The sequence below is a fragment of the Paramormyrops kingsleyae genome, chromosome 2, assembly GCF_048594095.1.
Source record: "Paramormyrops kingsleyae isolate MSU_618 chromosome 2, PKINGS_0.4, whole genome shotgun sequence".
Classification (NCBI taxonomy): domain Eukaryota; kingdom Metazoa; phylum Chordata; class Actinopteri; order Osteoglossiformes; family Mormyridae; genus Paramormyrops; species Paramormyrops kingsleyae.
The window spans coordinates 41,280,155-41,303,881 of record NC_132798.1 but is presented as its reverse complement, the minus strand read 5'-3'; the positions used below and the strand labels follow the sequence as shown (position 1 = coordinate 41,303,881).

Below are 23,727 nucleotides of genomic sequence, written 5' to 3'. Positions count from 1 at the left end.
CTGAAAAGAGCATCGCCTTCATGTACATGTGTCTGGGTATGTGACTCATGTTACAGAACTAAAACTGGAACAAAGGCGTACATGATCAAGTATTACTACACACATTTTAACACATCGTAGAATTAATGTGGCGTCAGTTCATCTAATTGACAGGTTTCGTTTTCCTTTTATGGGTTTGGACGAGCAGGAGTTTGGGGAGCTTAATTAAATGTTAAACCTACTGATAACTCCAGATATTTACTCATTCAACCTACAGATTTATTTTACGGTACGGTAAGTTGCCGCTTTGGCGTTAAGTTGTAGTACACCATATAAAAACGGTACTTTGCAGCGCCAGTAATTTGTTGGCACCAGGTTTGCTATTGTGAGAGAACCTTTGCACTTAGGTGATATCACGCGCCATACAGGGCTGCAACGAGATCCGTTTAGACGTTAATGATTTTGTAGTTAGATTCCTGGCATCAAGAAATAAAACGCATATTTCTGCACCTCTGCCAAGCCACACTAGTTAATCAATGTGAACTACAACTATTAAAATAACTACCCATTCGGCACTTGCACCGGCTCACGTGGTAGCCAGATCACCGCCACACGTATAGTAATCCTTGGACTTCCTGTAACTAGTGCCACTTTTCGGTCGCCTGTGTCTCTAATTAAACTACGTGGCAGCCGATTTCCATGTGATTTGCCTTCGATTTCATTAAAACTGAGTGTATTCCTTTTTAATACAGTTACTTCTATAGGTGACTAAGAGACAAAAAGGAGAATATGAGCGTGAAAGCAGCGTTGCGCCCCAAATATATCCCTCCGCTGTTTTTTTGTCTCCTTTCAGAGTGTTTTGGTCTTTTCGCTGATAGCAACGAAGAGCGAAACCGAGATATCAGAGAATCCTCTTTATAATAAATTCGTTTTAAGAAAACAAATCAGTTAGACAGAACGTGAAATATTAGCTTCTGTCGCTGGCTTGACTGACGTATTGTCTTTTTAAAGAACCGCTTTACTTTTTAAAATAATCGTAATAAATGCTTCATTTGAAATTGGTAATTTAGCTAGCTAACAGGAGGCAGCAGCGTTAGCTGGTGTTTTATTTGTATTTCGTTTCCGAGCGTCATCTTTTGGGAATAGTTAATAAAGGACATAAGCGGTCGTTTATGGGATCATCATGTCAATGAAGCAGGCCGGCGGTAACCGTAAACCCGGCGGCGGCGGCAGCGGACCTGCTGCGGCCTCCGGAGCCGGAGGAGGTGGAGGAGCCGGCGGCCGACAAAACTTGGGCAGGTCGGTGCTTTCTCAGGCGCCTCGTCGTGAATGGTCTGTACCCACTCGTGTCGATGTGACACGCACATACCGGTATCCCTCGCGTTGGGAGGAAAGCGGATGCGCAGCTTAAGCTATGCCTTTGGCCGTAATGGTGGTTTTATATAGATGTTGCCGCGTGGGCCTAGAACTGGCCGCGTAGCATCGGCAGGCCGGGCCGCGTCCTGTGGCGTTTCTCTCTGACACTATATTCAAACCTTGCTGCAGCTTTACTCCTCTCTATGTGCGTAATGAACCTTGATTCTCATTTTGAAGTGTGCACTTTTTCAGTCACTGACGGCCCTGTATTCATTATTTCATAGCATTGTAACGAGTTAGCGCGTTTGCTACTGCTGCTGAATGGTTACGTGTGCGGCTAGTTAGCTGTCTGACAAACCTAAAAGGTTGCATACATGGTTAGACAACTGGTTGAATGGTACGCAGTGTGCGAAGTGAACCTTTTAGCAGGTGCGTTTCACATGTTTTAATCCGTGATTGTAGTGGCAGCAATGTCATGTTCGCTGAAGGTAGCCGGTGTCTCTCTGTGACTAGACACATACGATAGGGTTACGCACGGGTATAAAACCACGATAAACATGAAATCGCAACTAGCCGTGTAGGTATTCAGTGCTTTTGTGACTGAATTTAATTAATATTGTACAAAAACCCGGAGGTTTCGCTGGTTTTCGTTAGCCTGGTCAGTGGGTTCTTCGCAGTCGGTGCGTTTTACTGTAGGTCACTGATGGTGTGATTTCATCTGATGCACTTTTATTATGGACATTATTGGCATTAATATCAAAGTGCAGTTATTGAATTGTGCAGCCAGGACACCATTCAGAGGGGTCACATTGGGCAGGAAACCGACAGTGTGTGCTTTATGGCAATGGGGAAGCCGCTCATGAAAATCCGTGCCCTTGAACGTCTACAGCCTGACATCCAAGTTAATTTTAGTGCTTTTTAAGTTTCAGACAATCACCGGTTACGTTTTCTAAGCACTCCAGATCTGTTATGCGGCAGCCAGCAATGAATTTATCCTCTTTTTTTTTGTGGGGTTAATGAAGAGGATAAGGAATGAATTACTGTTGGCCATTATAATCGGTAGAACTGAAAATTGACTGTGTTCATATGAAATGATTGATTGCTATGGACTCATTTTCAATTGTGATTCTTGGAAAGAACTACCTTTCCCTGAAAAAACTTATGAGAACTTCTCTAGTTAAAACTTGATCGTATATAAGTGATGCCGTTTTTTTATAGTGAGGAATTGAAGTGGCTTAAATGGATGAGCGAGCTGAATGGAGTGAACGTGATAACAGTTAATGCCATGTATGCAGAAAAGATGTAAAGCATAAGCCAATAGCGCTCTCTGCAATCCAGATGCAAATGAAACCCTTAAACTGAAAAAGCCAGAAATGCAACCCCAGTGTAGCTGCATGTTTTATCAAAATCCAGTCTTTTGGTAACATTTTTCCACTATTTTCTGTCACTCTTGCTTGTTATATGATTAATCAAGCTTAAATTGAATTCCCCATCTTCTGATAAAGTAATTTAAAAACCCCAAATGAAGGTTTTTTTTTGTGGGTGGAGTGGCTGCCATTGGCATTTTTGACACCCATGCAGTACTTTCTGGCTTTCCAGGACAGCTGTTTCAGAGTCATGAATCCGCAAAGGAAATCACCAGACTTGCTTTAGAGTCACCTCTCAAGCAAGGCCTGTGTCACTGTGTGTGAACAGATGGTCTGTGTTGTGATTGTGCTTAACAGTCATGCTGTTAGAACTGCTCACTTATGGACATTGTGCCTTGCACTGTAAAGGCTCATTCTCCTGACGGGGGTCCCCTCTTCTTTCTAAAGGCATGCATAGACGATTTGTGTGTACCCAAATAATCGATTTGCGTATCTTTTTCGGGACATTTTATGTTGCATGTGGTTCCTGTCAGTTTATAACAGAGGGTATCATGAATCATTATATCGACTTATTGAGGTAAGTTGGCAGCCTGGGCCGCAATACTGTTGTTCTTAGAACCATGGTCATGTCTCCTATCTTTCTGGGTCGATTAATTACACATGAGCCACCCTGCTATGCATTCTGGCCAGCAGGTCATCTATAAAGCTTTAAGTAATGTGGTGGGTGGGGGGGGGGGGGGGGTTAGCAGTTATATTTTATGGCAGCAGTTCTTGTCAGGGTAAGCTGCAGTTTTTAGGTTACTTAAAATGTCCTATCTTTATGCTAAGAGGAAAACTATTTTAAATTTGTGTTTTAATTACATTTTGTCACATGAGATGTGTAATGACGTGTAGTATTTATATAACATGTTTGAACAAATTTTCCCCATGTTGTAGAGTTGGAAAAGTTCATTGTCTTGGTTTTAAGTAATATAGTGTATTTAATTCTCTTTTGAAGAATCTTTTACATTTTCAACTTAATTTTGAACAGATCAAGTAAAAATGTACTTTTAAATCTATAGGTTAAAGATGTTAGTGCACATGTTTTGGTAGAAACCCATTAAAACACATTGATTGGCGCAGTGAGCACTGATGTGCTGTGTGAATGAATCCATTCTTCAGCACACATGAGTTGTCGCAGAACTGAAATTTATAGGTAAAAGGATCTCAGGTGTTTTGTAGTTACTATTTTGCAGTAACTCCAGGTGTGCCTCCATTCAGTCATCAACTGGTCCAGATAGTTAAATAATTGAAGGAGGGCGCATGGAGTGAGTATTCCATGCCCTTACTGTAATCCTTCCTGTAACACACAGCTGACAGGATTCCTGAGATCCCATATTTTGGTATCATGTAGGTCTGTGGCAGGTCTCACTCGTGAATTTCTTTGAATCACTCATCTGTTGGGGAGTCTTTTCTTTGACGTAGGCCTCATGGCAGTCTGCTGAGTTTATTAGAATATTTATCTCATCTCTCTTGTATATGAGATCTAACCCCTATTGGCCATGGCTTGTTCTTATTTACAGAGGGAGAAATAGCGTCAAAGGTCCTTCTTCGGTAAGTGCTGTGTTTTTTTTTTTTTTTAAATCTGCCAACCACTTGCACAATCAGGAATCAAGCTATGGATTGTTTTTGAGTTAATTTAAAGTTTTGAATGAAGTTTGTCATGTTTCAAATTACTTGAATTTTATTTGAATGATGACCTTTGTGTTAATATCTTTCTCCGTGGATTTCAGATTGCCTTCAATGGCGTTTATGCAAACATGAGGATGGTTCATGTTCTGACCTCAGTTGTCGTAAGTTTTCCCCCCCCCCCCATCTTGTGGAGCCAGTTGTACAGAATTTTCACAGCTACATGATGTGTCAAAGACCTTGCGTTCAGGGAAAATGGCATTTTGGTAATTCATCACCAGTGTCATTTGAAATTTTGTGTTATATACTCAAGGGGTCAGAACTTCAATTAAATCGGATTTGTACACTTGAGATTTTTACAGGTAAATTTTCCACTGATCTTTTTTGCAGGGAACCAAATGTGAACTGAAGGTCAAAAATGGAGTGGTGTATGAAGGAGTTTTTAAAACGTATGGCCCAGAGGTGAGACCACAATCATGACCTGCATATCCCTGGGATTCTAACAGGAACTGTGTGTTGGTAGTAGAGGTATCACAGGGCTTTAGATAACGGGCGAAATCAGTCCGGAAACCAGCCTTTCGGTGCTATATGGACATTTATGTACAGCCGCAATTTGATAAGCAGATTAGTAGTACGCATGAAATCCTTATGCTTCATAAACGTTCAAAACTTCAAAATATACCGCCTCACCACCAAGGTCTTTTTACCTTGTTTATCCACAAGATTTCCTCTTATAAAGATGATTGCCCATTGTCTAAGGCCCTGGTGCCAGCGTGGGTCCATGACCCCTCTGTGTCAGATCTGGTTTTAAAAATGTATGTGTAGTGTGGTTGTTTTTATCAAGGTTATGCAGTCAACCAGAATCGCAGGACTCAATGCATTTCAGTGTGTGTGTACTTGCATTGCTCAGTGCAGGCGAAGTGACGCTGCACGTTTTCCACAGTGTGACTTGGTGCTGGATGCAGCTCACCGGAGATGTCTGGAGCAGGGCATGGGCCCACGGCGTGAGGACATTGTGGAGAGCATTATTTTCAAGGCCTCAGATGTGGTGGTGGTGCAGTTTCGAGACGTGGACCTCAATTACGCCCGGAAAGGTTAGGCTTCCCTGGCACCCGTCTGAGAACGTTTGTGATTTGTCTAATGTGCCCCCCCCATCCACCCTAGGAAAATGTGTAGTGGGCAATGTTGTGTCTAGAGATTTCTGCAAGATTTCTTGCAGGCTAGATGATTCATTAGCATAACGTCATGAATTCAATCCACTGAAAAAGCTATGCTGTGCAGAACACTAGGCTTCAAATCACTTTCATGTATATGTTTATGCTACCTGAAAATGTCCCTTTGACTAGTACAACTACCTAGTCTGAAGGCTCTCACTTTTAAGGGGCATGCAATATTTGAGTGCTGTACAGCATACTAGCAACACATAATCATGCTATTAGTGGATTGAAATAATTTACATCTATGGTTTAGACAGCCAGTTTCTCATGTAGTCAGCATGTAGTAATGTAAGAAGATTGATAATATTGTACAGTTAAGAAATTTAAAGAAAAATGTCTGGCAAAATACGAAGGATGCGAGAATATTTACTGGACTTCATTGTTTGTTCTGACTGAAGTTCCACAGAAATCAATGTGATCTTTCCTCAGTCTTCTGATAAGTGTTTCAGCTTTGATATTTGAGTAAAGCTGTTGAGCTGAGGAAAAAAACTGCTGGGTTAGTTGTAACTGAAAGCTGGCCACTGCTTCCCTACCCCACTGACCTTTTCTTTAATGTCTTTTCCCTCTGTAATCAATGTAGTTTCTTCAGATGCAGGTAACACTCTTTGTTTTCTGCTCTTGCGCACTCTTGTTGTTGTTAAAGCATCCAGCAGCTACTTCCCCCAGTCTGTTCTTACTGGATGTTTCTGGGGTGGGTGGCTGGGCATCCCTCTTGATTTTCTCTAATTTACTCTCCACTGATGTGTCTTTGACCTTATAAATTCAGAGGCCAAGGACACACCATAGCTGTAAGCATGTTCAGAAAAAAAAAAACCCAGTTGATGACTCCACCCTGCCCCACTTCTGCCGATTCATTTGCTTTGCCTGCCTAGCAATCTTGTTTTAGCTTGATATGCATCTTAAAGAAAATCACTGGCTCATTGTGTCCATTCAGTCACATTTGACTGACAGTCCATTAACACCTACTTCATGTCTCTTTGCTAGTTGGTAATCGGTGTGGCTAATCTTTGCCTTTGTACATATGAAAGAACACCCCGATCAAACCATACCAACAGCCCCCCCCCCCCTCCCTGTAGACATAAACACATATCAAAACACTAGATGTGGAGGTTTTGCAGTGTAGACACACGTGAGATTTTCTTCATTTTATTGGCTGAGAGCTTTCTGTCATGATGTGTGCTGTTAGAGTCCTGCTGAGGTAGAAATTTGTACTCTTGCTCAGGCATTAATTAAAGTCAATTGAGAATGCAGGGGAGAGTCTGTAATTTAGTGCTTTGATTGGAGAACATATACATTTAGTGAAATTCTGGAACCTTCTCTACATTTTAGTGGTTCAGTGAAATGGGTACGCATTTTCCTCTGAAATGGTGTCAATGAGGGGCAATTAGCAAGGGTTTATTTCCAAAACTTGGTGCAAGATTTAGCTCCTCACCAAAAGACATTTCATAAATCAGTTAATCTTGTAGCATTTGTGCTAATACGGCTTTGCCATGCCTTTTACTCGCCTTGAGAATATCAGTTAGTCATTGTGGGGAGACTCAACCTCTCAACATGGCAAAGGGTCCAGGGTTGCACTCTGTGTTGTGGCACAAAGAACTGTGTCTTAAAACATCAGCTTTGTGCAGACCATCTTTTTGTGCCTTTGTCTAGAATGACAGTTGAAATAAGGGTCTGTCCAGAAAAATGGTTACTGATATTCAGCAGTTTGGCATGACCCCGTTATTGTCCTGCTTGGTGTTTAGTGTGGGGACGTTTCTGCCCGTTCTCTTAGTGGCACTTGCTGGCTGTTATTGGCATCATTTATATGCCTTATTGCATGATAAGTTTATATACTGGTGAAAGTGTCCATCTTCTGCCTTAATTCGGTGTGTTCCTGATTACTGTCTGGGATAGTGCTGCACTCTCATCTCTTTCAGCTCTTTGCCCCAGGTGATCTGGCTCTGGGTCATTGTCGTGTTGTGTAATTTTAAATGAGTGTGTGTTTTGGCTGAAATTTATGCAGTAAAGATCTTTCCCTGTCTGTTGAAAGCATTTTCACAAGGCACAGAGAAAATGAAGGAAAAAAAGCTGCTGATCGATAGCATCTTGCTACGCCAGCACTGAGCAGAGCAGCATTTGGCCCAGATCCTACCGACAGGTGGAATCATTTTTGTCCTCAGTTATTGCCTTGCCACTCTGCTATGTCGTGCTGGAGTTTTTCATGGTGAGGCCTGAAGTTATTTTGCAGCGATGTATCACAAACAGTTTGACTTACTGGTTTGTGCTTCTAGTAGGCTGTGTAATGCAGTGTTGGTTTATAAACAGCAGTCCTCTGGTAGGCTTTGAGAACCTTGAGGTAGATCAGTTGCTCCTCTGTGTAACAGTCAGAATTTTGAGCAAGACCGTTTACTATGCCAAGTAGAAATTCTTTGGAGCAGGTCTTGGATTTCAAGATCTATAACAGACTTTTTTTGGTGCCCTGTCATACATAATTGTCTTGATTAGCACCATAGTGTGCTTTTGGCATTCTCTAAACTATTGGCTTTCTTCAGCCATGTTTAAAGCTCTGGATTTTAAGAATTTGACACAAGTGTGGTAGTTGGTTCTTTTAGGGTAGGGTCTGGTTATTTAAAACTGTTAGATGAAAATCATGGAGTTCTTTACTTTCTTAACCACCCTTATACTGGTCTTGCCTAAACTACAATATAGTCTTTGTAAAGACTATGCACACACTTCTAGGAAGCACATCCTGCGTGTGGTGAAGTGGCTGCCCTTCCCCCCCCCCGCCCCCCAGGACTGGCTTTAGGGAATCTTAAGGCAGAGTGATGTGTAGTTGACTAGTTGATAGACATCAGCTGTCACCCGCACATTTTCCTCCATATTGTGGCTTTTTAAAACCTGTTCCTAAATATAGGCAGATGTGGCTTGACCCTAACAGAGCAAAGCTGATTCTGATGGTTAAAATGTGCCTTAACATTCCTAAGCGCTACACTTATCTGGGTTACACCCTCTAGCGCGGTGGCTCTGTGTGAAACGCTGTGGTGTGATTGGGCCATGTCTGCAGAGCGGCATCTGGGTGCTGTGCATTGCATGGTTTCCGCTTGTAAGCCTGATATTTGTTTTGTTGGAGCTGCCCCCCAATTGGTCGTCGTTGTCCAGGTGATGCTGTCCCCCCCGGGCCCCTCTCCATGCCATTTTTCCATGGCATTCTCTCTCTTTCCCTACGCGCATGTGCACATGCTGTAGATAACTTCACAGATGCGGCCGTCAGCGCCCGCTTAAACGGGGAGCACAAGGAGAAGGACCTGGAGCCGTGGGATGGTGGTGATCAGCACGGCTCCGACAGCCTGGAGTCTCTCGACACTGATGTGGTGAGTGGGTTTCCAGCTGTGCTCAGAATCTGAAGTTAGTTTTTTAGGCAGGTGAGGTGTTATTCTCAGTGCTCTGCTGTCTAACCTCCTTGCACTGTTACTAACTGTCCCATACGAGGACACAAGGGCATCCCATGACCTGCTGAAAAGTGCCGCCAATGAGCTCTCATCTAAGACACACCCCCTTCCTTCTGATGGTGGACTCAACTCTATCTGTCACTTTGTTCCTTTAATGGAATTTGGCTTGGTATACTTCAGTCAGCAGGTTTTTCCTGTGGCCACTTAAAATCATTTCAAAACTGATTTCTGATTGGCAGTCTAATGGCTGGGACCCCAACGAAATGTTCAAGTTCAACGAAGAGACCTACGGTGTCAAGTCTACCTATGACAGCAGCATGTCGTCTTACACGTGAGTGTCTCCGAAGGGTGATCTGTCTGCCACCGCTTCTGAAAGGGGGAAATGATCTGGGTGTTGAAGCGTCCTGCGTGATTTTTGTTATCCTAGGATAAGTCTGGGGTCACACAGAGATTTGGCCGTAGGGTTTAATTACAAAAGTAATCGTCTTTGCTCAACTAGTCCCGTAGGGGGAACTACAAAGCAAGGTTTGCATACCCATTGGGCTTAACTCACCCATTGGGCTTAACTCACCCATTGGGCTTAACTCACCCATTGGGCTTAACTCACCCATTGGGCTTAACTCACCCATTGGGCTTAACTCACCCATTGGGCTTAACTCACCCATTGGGCTTAACTCTATGGAGCTGGGTTAGCTGTTTGTCACAATTGGTGTAAAATGGTACTACGATAGTGGTTATCAACTCGGTAAGTTGACTCTGGGCTTTTAATCAGGGTCTTTGCGTGTTCACATAAAGGGAGTGATGTGGGCTTTGCAGACTAAGAATGGAAATAGCTATACTCCCCCCCCCCTTCCAGCAAAGGGGCCATAAAGTGGCTGGCACAAAATAGCATTATAGCACTATAAAATCAATAAGAAAATAAGGGGTTTAATCAAAGTTTGTTGCTGTTTAATCAAAGAGCAGCTTTTGTATAGGCTACACCTGTCTGTAACCAAACATCTGCACTTAAACCTGCTTGGAGCAAGTTACAGTATTCGAGTTGCAATATTTGCCAGGTGCCATGTCAAAATACCTTCTGTGGGGTGACATTTAGACTGAGGGTTTTTTTGCTGAAACCGGTTTGCTGAGAGAACCTTGAGTATCCAGCTAGCTTGAGTCATCTCACTTTATGGAGTTCCCGTTGCTTCTATAGGACACATCTGGAGCCCGACTTGTTGTATTACATACTCTGTCTGGGAGGTAGTGCCGATCTGTTCTCATTTTCAACCTTTTAATTATTGATTGGTTAAATTAGTCCTTGTTTCTTTATTACAAACAGTGTTCAAGAAGGAGGCAAGTACTGGGCAGTTTGTGGTTTGTCAGTCAGCTACTGGTAATGGAAAAGTTAATCAAATTGGTCAATAATTTAATTGCTCTGGTTGGCTCTTCTATAAATTTTATATATACATGTATACATTTGCACAAAGCCAGGTGTAATCAGACGGGTTATTTGCTAATCACGATGCTGTACATGAATCTTCCTGCCTCTCACTGTGCACTGCAGATCACCCAGTTTGCACGCCTGCACAGCTATCGTCACGGTTTGAAATTGCATTGTGACCATTGCGCCATATTTTCCCACCATTGCTCCTGTTTCTGGTTTTATTGGAGAAACTGCAGTTTTCCTCTCCAGTCAATTTGCACACACTGCATTTCTGAGCTGCTTTTCCCTGTAATATTGTGCTGGCATTGATGTGGTCTGATCAGTGTAAAGGTCCAGTACAGACGTATAGTAGAAATTTCTGTTGCTCTCTGTATGCAGTTGGGTGCTTAACTGAAGTGATTGTTTCTCCAAGTGTGATTTAGAAACAACTTTTTGAACCTTTTGCTTATGAGTTTGCTTCCATCCTTCCAGATGATCAGTGTGTGTGTGTGTCCCCGTCCGTCCTTCCGTCCCTGCACTGCAGTGTTCCCCTTGAGCGAGACAACTCTGAGGAGTTCCTGAAGAGGGAGGCTCGTGCCACACAGCTGGCCGAGGAGATAGAGTCCAGCGCCTCCTACCGGGCACGCGTGGCGCTGGAAAATGATGCTCGCACCGAGGAGGAGAAGTACACAGCAGTGGTGCGCAGTGAACGTGACACTCACAGCCTGGGCAGCAGGTGGGTCTGCCCGTATGACAGGGCCACCATGGTGCCCCTCACTGCAGCTGCAGTGTTGCATGCCATAAGTTTGACTGGAAGACATCACTATAAACACAAAATTCCTAATAATCAAACCTTGTTTGTCCTTTTGGATATTAATGTTTGATTTTGGGTGAAATCAGACTGCCCTGGTTGATGCCCTGGTTGATGCCCTGGTTGATGCCCTGGTTGATGCTCCGGTGAACGCTTTGTCTGCTTGAATGAGTTGCCAGCTTACATGACGCGCTGGGTCTTTCAGATGAGGTGCCACCTCAGTGGTCTGTCTCGCCCCATTGCAGAGAGAACAAGTACATTCCCCCAGGGCAGAGGAACAAAGAGGGAATGTCTTGGGGCACCGGACGCCAGAACTCCCCCCGACTGGTGCAGAGTAGCCCCAGTGTGCCCTCCTCACGCCCCGGCCCACACGACTACAGTCCCAGCTCTGGAACAGACCAACGTGTTGTCAACGGAGGTGAGGCCCCCCCCCCAATCCCCTCCTCCCAGGGTACCTGTACTTTGAACCTGAAGTATTTGGAGCAACAGTGAGGTTTCCATTCACCCCCCTGCCTCCCATGCCATCTCCACCCCAACCCACATGGTTTCATCCCTGCACACCTGTATTGTTCTCAGTTTCTCCATGTAGATGTTAGAAATTTCTGGTTTTCAGCACTTGCGCATTAGACCAGTTGCAGAGGAATGAAGGCAGTGCCCTGTTTTCCCTGTGCATGCTGCACCGTGTGCCTGATGTGGTGTTAAAGCTGCACAGCTGTTCTCAGCCTCTCTGATCTAAGGGTACTTGCTGGTTCATACTTGACGTGAAAGTGTGTGCACCATGGTGTGCGTCGTACTGGACCATCTGCGATCATGAACTCGTAGTGTTAGTGTGTGAGGCAGCCATGTACTTTGACGTCAAGCCTGTGTTGCCGCTCTAGAGCAAGGCTACTCTGAAAAGTCGCGTTTGTGTGGTATGGATGTAAAAAAACTAATACTAACTGTACACTATGTACTTACAGTACTCAGGCATGATTGTTTTCATTAACAAAAACAAAAATCTTAAGCAAATAAAATGAGATACGAAAATAAACACTACAACCAAATAACTGTAAATATTGCTTCTGAGGCCATCTGAAATAAAATGTCAAACACTTTCTATTATATTACCCGATATTTATTTATATATATGCATTTTTTTTTTTGCTCAAGTAATTTCTTTGGGCCTCTCTTGCAATGAACTTGAACCATAGAAATATCCATTGGCATTACATGGCAACATTTTATAGTAGCTTTATACCTTCCTCAACTTGCTCTTTATAGGGTAAGTTGTCTGCGAAGGGCAGCCTCCTGTTGTTACGTCTATAAAATAAAACCACCTAAATGAAACCTAAAAATACTGGATGTCGAATTAATATAAATGGTAAATTAAAAATCCAACGATAACACTCACACGAAGACATACACAGGTTTATGGTGTTGCAGTAAAAACATTTTCTTTTAGTTTGTGGCCATCTTTATAATTAGGCGTTACGCGCTTGGCTGTTTCTGGTGGGATGTGATGCGCACTGAGAAACAGTTGTAATTGAAACCCTGGATTTTGCTTTGATGGATATGATAGGTAGAAGCCCCCTTCCATAAACGTACAGCATAGGTTACCCCCCCTTACCCACTGTGGTGTTTGTGTCCTCACTTGGTTGTCCATGGCGTTGGTCTTGTGGGGCAGCGGGTTTCGTGGTTAAATTTAATCTGGAATGCAGATGTGGAGAGAGACAAGGCAGCAGAGTGCAGTGTTTGACATGAGCTTTTAATTGATGCTTGATTGATGCTTTGACAGGCCTCAGTTCTTGCTCACATACTTAATCTGTCACTCCATTCTTTGTTCACATAGCTGTACCCCTCCCTCCTCAGTCATTGGTTTCTTTTAGTTTTATACTTTCCTTCATTTTCGTTTGTCCCTGTCAGGTGCCCCCTGGCCATCGCCCTGTCCATCTCCTTCCTTCCGCCCACCTTCCCGTTACCCATCAGGCCCTACCTCTCTCCCGCCCCGGGCCGCCACACCCACCCGGCCGCCCTCCAGGGCCCCCTCCAGGCCCTCGCGGCCCCCGTCTCACCCCTCTGCTCATGGCTCTCCAGCTCCCGTCTCTACTGCGCCTAAACGCATGTCTACGGAAGGTACCGGCAAGGCGCGGTAGGCGCCTCTCTCCTCCCTCCCAGCAGGGGGTGCTGTTTTTTTGCTCGGTTTTCCCAGGGTGTGTGTAACTTCCTAACCGTGAGTGTTTGTTTTATTAAAAAGCATTGTGTGACCTGAGGAACAGTCCTTGTTGCTTGTGTCTCCTCTCAGCCTGCTCTTTGTGTAGGTCCTGTGGCAGTTCTCACACTGTGCAGTTGCACTCTGGGGGTGCATATTAACACACTAACTCGGTCACTTTAACGCATGGGTGACCAGACGGTCACTTCCACTGTCCTGATGTCACCCTCACAGGCCTGTCAAGCTGTGCTGGGCCTCAGACTCACCCAGGCTTTCTAGCCTCCTGTTTAACTGCCTTTGCCTGGCCTGTGCATGGGGGCATCACTGGTGCTACATAAGGATTCGTTTGTTTTGATTGTTATGAGTCGAGCTGATCCGTTTTCCCCCTTCTCCACAAAAGACTTCACGTGTTGAACTTTTTTAGGAAGATATTGTGAAGTCTTGGTATGGAAGGGTATGCTGAGTGTGTTAGTCGGAGGCTTGCTGCTGGCCTTTCGCTGTACTTGATGAACTGATGGATGGTTTGTGTCTGTCTGAATGGGTGCAGCTCTCCCAGCACTGAGCTCTGCGCTGCTCTTGGTGTCTGAGACTGTAGAAGGTAGCAGCCAAATGCTGCCTGCGCTCAGCTAGCTGTCGCTCGCCGGGTTCGCTGAGAGTTGTTCCTCAGTCCGGAGCCTCTTAAGAGTGGAATTGTTCAAATTATTAGTTGTTATGGCCCTCTGCTTCCAGAAGGAATTTTTCGCAACTTCCTGTTTGCGTTGCCCTTTAAAAGAAAGAAAGAAAAAAACAGAATTTTGTCACTTTGGACATCCTTGGACAGGGATCCTGATCCTGCACCTGCGGTTATTAACCTTGTTTACTGTTGTGTTTTGGGGGATGTTTGAAAGGGCTTCCTATTGCACTAAGATGTTGGGGTAGCCTTGAGCATCCAGAGGCCTCCTGGAACCATTTACTCATCTTTTAGAGAAGATGATCACAGAAGGCCTTGATCACTTGTTCCCCAGAGACTGGCTGTGTGACCTGGGGCCTTTTGCTTGTGTCGGGGGAATCATCCAGTCTGGACTATATGAGAAACTGTAACCTCTTCATTTGTTACCTCTGTCACTCTGTGCAATAAACAGATTTACCTCATCGATTTGCTGACACTTTCTTTACTGCAGGCAATGATGAATTGCCGAAAGAATTGTATTTCCTAGGCCTGGATCCTGCAAGTCTGTTTTCTTAGTTTCTTAGATAATTAAGCACCTGCCGAAGGTTTGATTAAGATCAAACTAATTCCAGTGCGGCAGTAAAAAATCTAAAAACGAAAGAAAATTGGTTGTTTTATTGGTACAGACATTTCTCCTTTTATTTTTTCTACATGATGATTAAATGATTTGATAATGATTTAACACAAGGGGCCATTTTCTGTGGTCACCTTAAAGCAGGGGTGGCCAATCATATCCAGAAAGGGCCACTGTGTATGTGGGTTTTTGCTGTATCTCCCTAATTAGATTACTAGAGGGCTGATTGGCTGGAGGGTCTGAGGGTTACACACACACTGGCCCTTTGAGGGTAAGACTGGCCACCACTTAAAGCTTTTCATCTGAACACATTTGGTTGAGTGTTACGTCTCAGCTTTGGCTTTGAACTTAGCTGCTAAGCTCATGTAAATATGGAGTAGTGACCACAGTGCCAGTCCTGCTGCCCACTGTGACCATCTCCCAAATGCTCCTGAGGTCCAAGTCCCGCCCTCTCTGTCTCGGACCACATGACTGCCAACGTCATGCTGGGATGTGAACATGCATCGTTCTGTGGCTTGAATAATGTCATCTATGAAATATGTTGTGTTCTTTACATAAATGTTTGTTAGATGTTTAAAAAAGTGTGTGTGTGTGTGTTTGTTTGGGGGGTTGGGGGGGGGGTGTTGTATTCACCACATTTGGTTACTTATGGTTAGGGATGGGTAGTGGTTAGAGTTAGTCATCATAGTTATAATTAGGGTATTGCCCATAAAAATGAATGGAGGGTCCCCACAATGTTAGCATTATATTAAGTGTATGTGTGTGTGTTTTTATATGAACTGTACGTAGCCAGGATAGTAACTGGCCCAGTGGCTCCCCCTGCAGCCCCAAACACCCAGGTTTCTGTGTTGAAATCACACCCCCAGGACCATGTGTGTGTGGAGTTGGCAGGATCCCCTTGTATTTGTGTGCCCTTGTGCTACTGCCCGCAATCCGTAAGCATGAACTTGGGGGAGCTGGTCTCTGAATTGCCCATAGTGTGAAATCCTGGGTGAGGGTGACATTGCGTATGCTGTCCCCTGCCTCTGTGTGCGTGTGCGTGTGCGTGTGCGTGTGCGCGTGCGTGTTCGCGTGCGTGCGCGCGTGTCTTGTCTTTGATAGCTGTCTGCACTGCCCTGATGTTGGCTGGCTGCCGGGCTTTGCCACTGTGGAAGTGACCAGTGTGCCGTGTCATCCGGCCTCGATGCACCTGCTCTGGATACTGCCGGCGTCCCCCCCCCCCCCCCCAGGGCTAGCAGGGCTCGGTTGTTGCTTCGGTTGTAGTTTTGGTTGTGACCGCCTATCCAAACGGCTCCTCGTGCGTGATGTCTCCGCGCTTCGTGCTCAGTCTCTGTCCCTCAGTGACAGAGCACCATTAAACATCCCTCCCCTTGTGTGGCAGGACCCCCCCGGATGTCCCCGAAGACCCAGCGCACGCCGCGGACACACAGGATGCCCAGTGCCCGTGGTGGCATGCCACCTGGGCCAGAGTTCATGGCCCACAGTGGAGACGTCTCCACGACCCCCCCTCCTCGTAGCAGCCCCTCTGGAGGCACCTGGTCGTCTGTGGTCAGTGGAGGTGAGAGCTGCACAGGGTCTCCGAGCAGCCAATCGGCCGCTAGCTGTGCCCACAAGGCACCTTCAAGCACATGTGTTTTGTATCGCAAAGCACACAGACCCCGGTCTCCCCGGCAAAACGGGCTGGGGGGCGCCCCCGGAGGCTCCTCCCCCCAGACTGCAACTGCGCCGGTGGACCCCGTGGCCACGCCAGTATCTGCTATGTCGCCCACCGCTGCCAGCCCCGCCTCAAACAGAGCTGCCACGCCCCTGACAGAGGGTAAGCCCCGCCCCCGGTGATGCATACGTTCACTTTGTGTTCACTGTTCTCCCCAACAGTGCAGGGCTCTATGTAGGGTTAAGTCCAGAACACTGACTATCTGTCTGTTTTCTTTAAAAGCCAAAGAGTCGCGGGTACAGGAGCCGCGAACAGCATCCCCAGTGGCCAACAAAGAGAACGTGAAGCCGGCGGAGGTGTCGCCCGGCCCGGCCCGGGCCCTCAGCAAAGGTGCCACTGCCCCCCCCTCGTGTCGGTTCCACTCTGGAGCCTTTAGCTAAGCAGATCAGTCCTGATTTGAAGTTTTGGTTCTTAAAAGGTGGTGACTGATGCCTCTGCTGTGCTGCGTTCAGTAGACTAACTCTTCTTCCTTGTGTCTGCAGGCCCCCCAGCCATGGCGTCTGAGCATAGAAAACAGATAGACAATTTAAAAGAATTTAGTCAAGTTTTTAGAGTAAGTACCCCGTCTGTAACTTTTTGGTACGCTTACTTATTAATGCACTTATTCTAGTGAAATGAAAGCAGGCTGTAATATGATCTGTGCATCATTATTCTTTGCTTTACATGTTAATGTTGCATTTAAATGCATAGTTTAGCCTACAGAAGCCTCTCCCTGCTCTAGCTGTCAGCTGCTGTATGGCCGGCTGCTGGTAATTTTAACTCAAAATTGAAAATTCTGGTGCATACAAAACGAGAACGTAGTGCACAAACACATTCATGTAGTGCTAACGTACGAAGTGTAAAGACAGTACATAAGTGCAAACAAGTAAACGGAGTGCAAGCAAATTTGAAAAGTACACAAACAGAATCTTGAAAATCAGTATATTACAGAAATATATACTTAATGATACCTAGTAGATGGTGTATGTGCAGTTAAGAGATGGGGCTGATAATGCAGCCACATGTTATTGGCTGTTTATGTACTTTATGCTGTTTGTGTAGTTTTTCACCTCATGGAGGGTGTGGGCTTTGCTTACAGTTTTTGGCTGATGTGATTTGCGTGGTAATCCCCCTCCCCCACCCTCCCTGTAGTTACAGCCAAGCTCGAGCCCTGACTCCTCCGTCTTCGACCAGATGAGCAAGCCGCGAGATCAGGGGGAAAAGCCCAAAGAGCTGCCTCCAGACAGGGGGGCGGAGTCCTGTGGCACGACGGCCCCGGAGGCCCCAGCCAATGAGGAGAAGGCCTCGGGCCCCACCCCCACAGCCGGCGGCACCACTGGCAGCAAGCCCAGCAGCCCTGGTGCGTCCGGACCCTGCATCACGGCCGAGCAGAAGCGGGGCCCCGACGTCACCTCGCAGGCCGTGCAGACCTCAGGCCCCAGCGGCAAGCTGGACGGCAAAGAGGTCAAGGATGACAAGAAGGACCCTGTGCCAGAGTGCGTCTGCGTTTCGGGGGACGTGCCCCCAAATGGCGAGGAGGGAGGAGTTTAACCAGCTGGCTGACTGCTCTCTTTGCCTGTATCCCCAGACAAGTGAGGAAGTCGACACTGAACCCCAACGCCAAGGAGTTCAACCCCAGGGTGTTCTGCCCCCAGGTATGCCCTAGGGCTGCCACGAACATTCAGTTTCAGGAGGTCGTGACCAGGAAAAATACTTCAGGATTTGCAAACCTAATGCAGTGTTCATTTATTCATAATTATTTTCCTTCATATACACATTTTATAAGTTATCTCTATCTATATCTATTTATTTTAATATTAGGAGATTAAGTAATCATATCTGAATTTGTCATTTCTTAAACAGATTAATTTAAATAAAATAGTAATAGTATTTAAATAAAAATTTTAATACTATTAAGGAGTTTGATTAGGATTGCTATATGAGAAATCTTTGTGAATTATATTACTTTGTTGAGTAATAAGACTTCAACACACAACTTGCATGGTGGATGACTTTTGTACCACAGATGTAATTTTTACCACCCTTGTTTTAGTTTTCAGCAGCTATTATAGCAAGCTCAGTTGTTACATCTAACTCCTTTTATCTATACCAAATATCGGCATCAGTTGTTCAACTTTGTAACTCTTCAAAAGATATTTCTAAGACCCTAGTACTGTCCACTGTAGCTGTGCTGTCTCTCCCGCAGCCTAAGCCAGCCACCACGCCGACCCCACCCCGCCCCCAGGGCCAGCCGAGCCCCTCCATCGTGGTGCCGCAGCCCCCGACCGTGTATAGCCAGACCGTGTGCTTCCCCCAGATGTACCCGCTGACCCCGGTCAGCCCGGGAGTTCAGGTGAGCCCCCCGCCCCCTGCTCTGCGCGCTCCGGCACTCTGCATGACCGTCTCAGTTGAGCACGCACTCTGGCCGTGGAAACTTAAGCTTTGAGAAGGAAAAATGACTGGGAGGGATTTTCATGCGCTGCCAGTTCCTGATTGGTAACAGTTTGTTTGGTTTGGACTGCCTCTCATTGGCTTAAACCTGACGAAGGCGGAGTCTATGGACTGGCATTTCTTCCTATACTTTTCTTGTGTGTTTACCTGTGTCTGCATGTAGCATCTTTAGCATTTCTTACCAAATTAGTTTGAGAACTTTTTGGGTAGTGGTTTAAGATGCCATCCCAGTGTCTGTAACACCCTCTGTCTTTAGCCTCAGTCCCCCCCCCCCTTGTATTTGTAATTCACAATGATTTGACCTGAGCCTCAGAATATGCTTGCAGCAGAATCGGGTTGCATCATTTTTAGTCAATGAAGGCGTTCATCTCAATTCTTTTTGAGAATTTGCTGAAATGTGTATTTATTTTCAGATGTAGGGTGACTGCCGTTTCCGTGGCCTGTTTGAGGTCATGCTTCTAAGCGTGCTCCTTAGGTCACTCATGGCCGTAGCCCTTTTGTGGGAGTTCTTGCAAAGTTGCTGTAAGAAACCGTTGGTGATCCAACATCGGTTGCTGCTGACGTACCGAGAGAAACTAAAGTCTGGTTCTTTCTCCCCCCCCTCCCTTTCCTGTCTCCCCATTAGAAAAGCATTATCTGGAAGGTTTGTGACATTCTCAAATTTCTTCTTTATCAGAAATACGTTTGAGTTTGCTTGTCATAATTTCCCATCGGATGTTGGTTTGCCAATTTTCTTATTGCAATTGGTCATGATTATTACCATGGATATGATTAATGTCATTGTTATCAGTGCTTCTGTGTTTTTATTGGCTTTATAGCAAAATATATTGCAAAAAAGAAGCTTGTAAGATTTTCGTCTTGCAATGGGATTTTAGTTTTTTTTTTTGTTTGTTTTTTTTTTTTTCCTTTTCCAGTTTTTTTTTCTGATGAACCAGTTCATCACTCATGAACTGTTTCAGTTTCTGAGGCGACATGGTAGCGACAGCGTGAAAGTCGCATTCAGCCTTGCATGTTTCATTCCGGCACAGTGACGTGCTTGATATTTTCCCATGTGCGATTCAGGGGGGCCGTCGTAAATTAACCATTCCGGGGGGGAGGGGGGAGGGATACTCAGCTCCAAGTGCTGGGTGGCCTAACACTCCTGCCGTCTTTACCCCCCGCAGCCCCCGGCCATGTACCACGTGCCGATGCCACACATGACCGTGAGCCAAACTAAGCCCTATAGAGCAGGTAAAGGTGAGAATGCTGGCTGAACTTTCCAGAAATTTCCCTGCTATTTTGTATTTATGAACTCCGTTTTACTCCTGAAATTCCTCGAGGTAAATTACATGTCCTAATTATAATTAGGTATGATAACTTGGAGAGAGAAGCCTCCAGTCATGCCTTTGAGCGGTGAGCAGGTTCCCTCTGGGCGACGTGCAAACTGACATGTGGGAAGGGCACTAGTGTCTGCCGCTGTTTCTGCAGTTCCCAGCATGCCCCAGCAGCGGCCGGACCAGCACCACCCCCAGGGCACGCCCACCATGATGCACCCGGCCACAGCCGCGGGGCCGCCCATCGTGGCCCCCAGCCCCGCCTACTCCGCGCAGTACTTCACCTGCAGCCCGCAGCAGTTCACCAGCCAGCCGCTGGTTCAGCAGATGCCACATTACCAGTCACAGGTAGCGCCTGCTCTTCAGCGAGCCCTGTGCTCCCCTGCTATAGCCAGATTCTCATGCAACCCCCCCACCCCCCTCCCACAGGCCCAGCATGTGTTCAGCCCAGTGATGCAGGGCAGTGCAAGAATGATGGCACCCCCTGCTCACGGTCAGCCCAGCTTGGTCTCCTCCTCTACTACCCAGTATGGAGAGCAGACACACACCATGTATGGTAAGCCCCCACCCACACACACACACACACACACACACACACACACCATAAATAAATGGTGAGGTGCCACCCACCTTGACTGGCGCCCTGCTTCGCCACAGTGTCTCCAGGCCCCATGCCGCAGCCGTACAGCCACCCCGGGGCAGCGCTGCACCCGCAGCCCTCAGCCACGCCCACTGGGCAGCAGCAGCAGCAGGGGCAGCACGCAGGCAGTCACCCAGCCCCCAGCCCCGTCCAGGTGAGTTCCAGGGGTCTCCGTTTCCCCGTGGGAGCCACGTACCAGCAGGGGCCTCACGCTGACGGTCTCTCCATGTGCGCAGCACGCCCAGCACCAGGCGGCGCAGGCTCTGCACATGGGTAACCCCTCCCAGCAGCAGATGTACTCGGCCCTGGCGCCCACCCCTCCCTCTATAAACCCCGGGCCAAACCCCCAGTCCCCACAGGCCAGCTTCCCGTCGGCCCAGCAGGCCGTCTACATCCACGCGCAGCAGGTGCAGCACGGATACACGCCCTCGCACATGGCCCACGTGCCACAGGTGAGCCACCCATCCTGCTCAGCCTTGATCCCTCAAGAGCCTTCAGGGGGTTTACAGTGTTAATCAATTAAGAGCTGATATTCAGCTCCCCCTGCTGTCCTGGAGGACCAGGCTTTGTAAAATTGTGCAGCTAGGCCCATATCTGGACTTAATCTGCAACAGCTTTTGTAGGTAAGGATTGTTCATATACAGCTGCAGAAAAAAATTGAGACCAGAGAACAATTTTTTGATTCACTCATTTCTCAATTTATGGGTGAGTGTCTATGGATAATTCATAGTTAGCAGTGCACTTCACCCCTGCATCTGTTTCCCATTCCTTTTGAAGGTCACTTGACATCCTACGATTCATGAGAAACTGTCAGAGTTTAACGGTCATCTCTGGCATTAGAAAGTCGCTTCTGCCCTTTACCTGGCTGGTTTCTGGTCGTTCCCAGTGTCTCCTCCTTCGCCATATTCTTATGTGCTGCTGTATTAGAAATTTTGAACCTGGAAGCAACCTGCACTCAGCAGAACCATGATTAAACCAGGATTTTAAAATGTTTAAAAATATGTAGTGTTCTCCAGTTTTTTTCACAGCTGTATTTCCGACTGAATCAGACACTAGTAGGTGTCTTGTGTGAGTTTGGGTTCAAACAGTCGCCTAAGTCTCTTTCTGTTGTACTGCAATAAACATTATGAGAGTCGCTCACAGGTCTGCCTGCAGATGTCTGGTGTGTGAGTGTCGTTTCCCTTTGTCTCCTGTCTGGCTGGCTGGGCGATGCAGGCTCACATGCAGTCTGGGATGGTCCCCTCTCACCACACCACCCCGTCCCACCCACCCATGATGCTGATGGCCACTCAGCCGCCCGGCGGGCCCCAGCCCCCACTGCCGCAGAGCGCTCTGCCCCCCATCCCTGTGTCTTCCACCGCGCACTTCTCCTACATGGCACATCCCCCAGGTTGGTAGCGTTTCTGGACCTGTGCACAGTTACAGCCGTGTCCGGTCGCTCTGGGGGCCACAGTCCTGGTCCTGGTGAGCCGCTTTACAGCAGTTGGCCAGTTTGATGGATTAGTAGCTCTAGGTTTACCGCAGACAGTTCAGTGGTAACCAGTTTTTTATGTTATTGTATCTAAGCTGCACAAACCGCATTCTAAGGTCACCATAATTAATCACGACCCCAGCATGTGGAGTGACAGCAGTGACTGCCCGTGTAAAGTGCAGTTTGGTGGTGATTGCAGCACAGTTTCTCATCAGTTTAGCCCTCTGAACGGTGAGCGAGATCCTATAGTGATGAAAAAACTTGAGTAGCTGATTGCCCGCAGCTTGCAGACTGGCAGCTAATGATTTGGATGCACACAGGGTTGAAACTGCAGTAAAGCAATACGGTTCCCTCTCACCATGTTTCATTTGTACTTGGTAGGGATAATGAGTTTGTTGCTCAGCGGAGTGAGTTAATCTGTGTAGATCAGCCAGTATGTTGTATAGAATACTTGCATCTAGCTTATCTTAAATTATTGCGGGTGGTAGACAGCTAACTTTGAGGTGCTGAGTTTTGTTCATTCCATGTGATCTTTCCCCCCTCCCTCTGTCTGCAGTGCAACCCCACCATCAACAGCAGTTGTAGGGACCACTGAAGACCAGATGCTCCTCTTCCTCCTCTTCCAGCCTGCTTTGCAGATCCCTGCAATGAGATGGCTATGTTCTCTCATAATGCTACACGTTTGCTTTCATGTACAAGTAATTAGGAATGCTAACAGGCCGACTTGCAGTGGACGGATATTTGACTTAGAGATGTAACACCACAAGGACGCCCTCTAAGCGGAATGGTATCACGCCTGCTGAAGACCCCCAGCCCAACTCAGTTCAGCTGGCTGATAACTGGAACTTCTCCTCTGCACTTTGTAAGCTAATAAAAATCTTCCAACCTAAAGAAAGTATTAACATTAATGTTAATCGCTGCTGCTACTGCTGCATTCAACATGGATAAAAACTCGTCACCAGACTTGAAACTAAACAAAATGTCTGTAAAATTAACCCGTTTGGCGAAAAGTGGATTATTTATGACTCGTGATTGCTGAGGTGACCCTCTGACCAGACAGTTATGTAACTTTAAGTTAAATAACTTTTACTTTGTAGATAATATAAATAATTTAAAAAATAAGAAAAAAAATTAAAAACATTAAAAAAAGTTTTAAAAACTGTATTAGCGACTCCTGCCATTTTTGTCCTTCCTTGCTCTAAAGCAGGTTAGTATAGAGTTGTGAGCTTGTGTACTGGGCCTCACCCAGCACTCTCTGTACTCTCAAACTCGCACCTTTAGCCTGACATGTTCAGTCTAGTGACATTCCTTGTTGGAGCCTGAAAAAGTGTCCCAGCCACCTCCATCTTTCTCTTTATCCACAGTAGGTGGTGTGATCACTGCTAACAATGGAAAATGACAGATTCAACAAAAAACAGCAAGGATATTTCATAGTGGGAATCTGTTAGTCATGGAAGTTG

The 23,727-nt window shown here is 46.3% G+C and overlaps 1 protein-coding gene across 12 annotated transcripts; it reads left to right on the top strand.

The window, feature by feature from the left end:
* Window positions 1-619: 619 nt before the first annotated feature.
* On the top strand, window positions 620-23,431 carry atxn2 (ataxin 2). Of its 12 annotated transcripts, none has more exons than XM_023824577.2 (26): window positions 622-1,278; window positions 4,265-4,295; window positions 4,475-4,534; window positions 4,761-4,832; window positions 5,314-5,464; window positions 6,168-6,182; window positions 8,813-8,937; window positions 9,255-9,346; window positions 10,962-11,153; window positions 11,474-11,646; window positions 13,131-13,340; window positions 16,081-16,257; window positions 16,348-16,515; window positions 16,636-16,743; window positions 16,896-16,966; window positions 17,545-17,888; window positions 17,981-18,047; window positions 18,599-18,745; window positions 19,469-19,486; window positions 20,007-20,079; window positions 20,311-20,504; window positions 20,586-20,712; window positions 20,814-20,950; window positions 21,033-21,248; window positions 22,012-22,186; window positions 22,824-23,431. In XM_023824577.2, exons 1-26 carry the CDS (start codon window positions 1,163-1,165, stop codon window positions 22,850-22,852), a joined length of 3,288 nt encoding a protein of 1,095 aa, XP_023680345.1. In that variant the 5' UTR covers window positions 622-1,162; the 3' UTR covers window positions 22,853-23,431. The 12 variants fall into 12 exon arrangements, with proteins under 12 accessions (XP_072565241.1, XP_072565242.1, XP_023680345.1 ...); XM_023824576.2 differs by lacking the exon at window positions 622-1,278 and adding an exon at window positions 1,292-3,279 and having other exon boundaries at window positions 20,007-20,073; XM_023824575.2 differs by lacking the exon at window positions 622-1,278 and adding an exon at window positions 1,292-3,279.
* The last annotated feature ends 296 nt before the right edge of the window (window positions 23,432-23,727 follow it).